This window comes from Rhinopithecus bieti, unplaced genomic scaffold (assembly GCF_001698545.2).
Source record: "Rhinopithecus bieti isolate Rb0 unplaced genomic scaffold, ASM169854v2 scaffold_10354, whole genome shotgun sequence".
Taxonomy (NCBI): Eukaryota; Metazoa; Chordata; class Mammalia; order Primates; family Cercopithecidae; genus Rhinopithecus; species Rhinopithecus bieti.
The window spans coordinates 782,982-787,264 of NW_016806491.1; the positions used below are offsets into that span (position 1 = coordinate 782,982).

Consider the following 4,283-nt stretch of genomic DNA (forward strand, 5'->3'; position numbering starts at 1 on the left):
CCACACCCCTTGGTCGGACTCCACTTCCGCTTCTGCGCGCTGAGGCTCCGGCGGACCTCTGGCTGACATGGCTGCTTCCCGTTTACCCCCAGCGACGCTAACGTTAAAGCAGGTACCGGCGGTTCTCTGCCTTCCAGAGCGGCTTACCTGGGTCTGAGCTTCTGGATTCTCCATCTCTCCCTCCACCCAACGGGGCGGCTTCCGGGGTCCTGACGCGCCGTGCGCGCCCTCTGAGATTGGCCCGATGCCTGCGGGGCGGTGCTTCGCTCCGCTGGGCCTGACGGGAGGCACGGGCGGCTTCCTTGGATTTGGTGCGGTCGCGTGAGACGCGTCAGGTGCTTGATTTCCCTGAGTCCCGGTGCCTCAGCTGCTCAGTGCCCACGGTAAAGACTACTCTCTATTGCACTGAGCTGTGGCAAACGGCAAATGAGATTACCAAAGATTTGAACAACTGTTAATTTAGAAAAAGTGCTGTCGTTGTAATAACAACTTCTAGGAGACTGGCAGCCCTTTTCAGCCCGGTAGTCAGCTCCTGATTTTTTAATGGTTCTTAGGTTTGACAGAGCAGTAAGCAGAAAGATCAGATGAACCTCGTGATGCTTTCTTTAAAACATCTTTTTTAGACAGGGCCTCACTTTCGTGCAGGCTGAGTGCAGTGGCACAATGAGGGCTTACCTCAGCTTAGACCTCCTGGGCTCAAGTGATCCTCCCATCTCGGCCTCGAAACTGCTGGGATTACAGGCCTGACCCACTGCACCTGGCCAAAAAAAAACAAAAGTTTTCTTTGCCTTTTCAAAATTGACCAACGAGGACTCTGGTTGCAGCTCGTTTTGCTGAAGTAGAACTTTTCAGGCTGGCGATTGTGCAGAAGTAATTGCTATTGCTCCTCCCTTTTACAGTTCATAAGAAGGCAACAAGTTCTTCTCCTCTACAGAAGGATTTTGCAAGCAATTCGGCAAGTTCCAAATGATTCTGATCGCAAATACCTGAAGGATTGGGCAAGGGAAGAATTCAAAAGAAATAAAAGTGCCACCGAAGAGGTGAGAACAAAATCATGGTGAGGACAGATCCTAACCCTTTTTATTGATCAGTGAATTTTTTAAGTTTAGCAGACATCTTGGAATATAGTGCCACTGAGTTGGTATATCTTGATCATTGCTTGTAATGTTACTGATTTTAAATGATATTTTAAAATTTAATATTACTGTATCTACACTCTTCAGCATCATCACTTGACTTTTATGTTGTACATTTTATATGTATGTATGTGGAAATCTTTTGCCTTTCCTAAAAGGCAGCAGTTCCAATACATAGTATTAGTTGTTGATTTTAACAAATAAAACGGTATAGCTATACCTTGTTTAACCAGGTAAAACAATAACCAGATTTCACTTTATTCTACAGGATGCAATCCGGATGATGATTACTCAAGGCAACAAGCAGCTCAAGGAGTTAGAAAAATCACTTGCTTTAGCCAAATCTTAACTATAGCATTATTCTGAAGGATTTTCAAAGTCTCCATGTGTTTCGTTGCATTTAGGATTAACAATGGACTACACAAAGCCCAGTCTTTCTATTTGTATGTACAGTATTTGGTGATAGAGAGCAAAGGAAAACACATCACAACAGTTGTCTTAACACTGAAAAACATACCCTGCATTTTGAAAATGTTTATGAATGTCTCAGCAGTGTTTTAAAAAAGAAAAAACCACTAACAAATGGCCAGTAGATGCTGGACACTATCATTAGGGAAGTGTAAATCAAAACTACTAGGAGGCCGGGTGCAGTGGCTCACGCTTGTAATCCCAGTACTTTAGGAGGCCAAGGTAGGTGGATCACTTGAGGTCAGGAGTTCAAGACCAGCCTGGCCAACATGGTGAAACCTCATCTCTACTAAAAATACAACAATTAGCCTGGCGTGGTGGTGCATGCCAGTAGTCCCAGCTACTTGGGAGGCTGAGGGAGGAGAATCACTTGAACCCAGGAAGTGCAGGTTGCAGTGAGCTGAGATCATGCCACTGCACTTCAGCCTGTGTGACAGAATGAGACTCTCCCAAAAACAAACAAACAAAAAAAACCCTGAGATTCACATTCACTAGAATGGCTGTAATTAAAAAGAGAAATAATAGTAAGTGTTGGTGAAGATGTACAGAAATTAGAGAACCCTCATACATTGTTGGTGGGAATGAATGTAAAATGGTGTAGCCACTTCAGAAAACAGACTGTCAGTTCCTCAAAACATGAAACAGCTGCTGTATGGTTTAGCAATTCTACTCTTATGCCCATACCCATTATTTGGCACTAAAAAGAAACAAATGACATACATGCTAAACATGGATAAAGCTTGAAAATGCTAAGTGAAAGAAGTCAGTCACAAAAGATCACATGATGACTCTATTCATACGAAATGTCCAGAATAGGCAGGAAGCTTAGTGGTTGTCTAGGCTTGCTGTAGATGAAATGGAGTAACTGCTAATGGGTGTAGGGTTCCTTTTCAGGGTGATGAAAATATCCTACAGTTAGCTTGTGGTGTAGGCTGCACAACTCTGAATACACTCAAATCCACTGAATTGTACACTTTAAATGTAAGGAATGAGTTGTATCTCAATAAAGCTGTTATTTAAAAAACAAAAAACAATAACTGAGGTGTAGGACTGAAAGTATACTGACACCAGGAGATAGCCTGGAACTTTCCCGAAAAATCCTGCATTATCCCTGAGGGTTGTTCAGGTACGTTCTTCACATGTGTCATAGTTTCGTAGAGGACTCATCAAAAAGTTCACCACTGGGCATGTAGCTCTTTGCTGGAAGAGAAAGAGAAGCTTAATGAGCACATTGAAGCACTTACCAGAAAGAAGAGGGAAGACTTCTGGATGAAACCTCTGTGAGTACCTTAACATTCACATGGAAGTAGTAAAAATAAGATTCTGGGTGCAGTTCTCCAGTGACAGGAAAAAAAGAATTTGAAGAATACGTTAGAGACAAATACATTACAACCAAAGTTGACTTCAGGGCACTTTTGAAGGAGACCAAATTTATAACAAATAATTTAGTGAAAGATGTGAAAGTGAAAGCTTGTGGAAGATGTTGGAATCATCCATCCTGAAAATTGAAGTCTTCTGTTCATCAACAGAACAGCTAAGAAGCTAATCTAAGAATGACCAGCACCTGAAAGATGTAGACAACATTTTCCAGAATGATAAATGGTATCCAGTACTGGACTGTGCCTGAGGAGAGGCATCAACTGAATGTGGATGTTGGTGACCTGGACTGTCAGGGTCCACCTCTACCTCCCAGAGCCTCAGAGCCCACGAGACAAAATAATTCTGAATACCGTTGCATGGGGGTAATCTACTAATTCAAAGTGCTTACCTGTGCCAATTTTCAGGTTTTTATGTAGGTAAGTATTAACCTGTTACAAAATAATCTGATAGGAGAAGCATTTGTGACATTTCTGAACAGAGAACACTTTGGAAATATTTTTGTGTGACATGATTGATAAATACAGGCTATCTCTAGTAAATCTAAAATCTTGAAACTCAAAATCATCCTTTTATGGGTGTAGAAGTCAGATTTAATGATGCTTTTCCTAACAGTGGTGTGCATGGAAAGGTTTTCATTGAAGAGCCTATGTGGTTTGCATTTGCAAGATGCAACTAGCACAGACTCCAAGAAAACCTAAGTTTTTTTTTGTTTGTTTGTTTTTTAAAGCAGGTAAGGCCAGGCACGGTGGCTTCCGCAAGTAATCCACACTTTGGGAGGCTGAGGCAGGAGGATCTCTTGAGCTCAGGTGTTTGAGAACAGCCTGGGCAACATAGTGGGACCCTGCCTCTACAAAACATTAAAAAATGAACTGGCAAGGTGGCAGGTGCCTGTCATCCCAGCTACTCAGGAGGCGGAGGCGGGAGGATCGCATCTAGCACAGGAGGTTGAGGCTGCAGTGAGCCATGAATACGTCACTGCACTTCAGCCTGGGAACAGAGCAAGACCCTCCCTTCCTCCCCCCGCTCCCCGCCCCCAGAAAAAAGCAAGACACTGAAAATTGAATAATCTGTCAGAGGCGAAAAGTACTGCAATGGACATGCTTTTACATCATCTCTAAAGAACAATTTAATTTCCTCACTTACATGCTTTGCTTATACCCTCTGAATTATAGGCCAATCTTGTTAGTTAACCTAAGGTATTTAGCAGTTTCTTCTAAGGTATGGAGCCACAATCATTATAAAGTTGGTCTGAATCAAACTGCCAGTGATTTTTATGGAGGAATGAAAAAAAAAAAAAAC

General features: G+C 42.6%; 1 protein-coding gene across 2 annotated transcripts in view; it reads left to right on the forward strand.

Annotated features, from left to right (window-relative positions):
• LYRM2 (LYR motif containing 2) overlaps positions 1–4,283 on the forward strand; it is a 38,563-nt gene continuing 34,280 nt past the window's right edge. Inside the window, exons 1-3 of one of the 2 annotated variants that reach the window (XM_017876804.1) lie at positions 1–112; positions 900–1,040; positions 1,405–3,539. In XM_017876804.1, coding sequence (XP_017732293.1) covers positions 68–112; positions 900–1,040; positions 1,405–1,485 — 267 coding nt within the window. In that variant the 5' untranslated portion in view covers positions 1–67 and the 3' untranslated portion in view covers positions 1,486–3,539. Of the gene's footprint in view, positions 113–899; positions 1,041–1,404; positions 3,540–4,283 lie in introns of those variants that run through there. The other variant, XR_001886504.1, reaches the window with a different exon arrangement.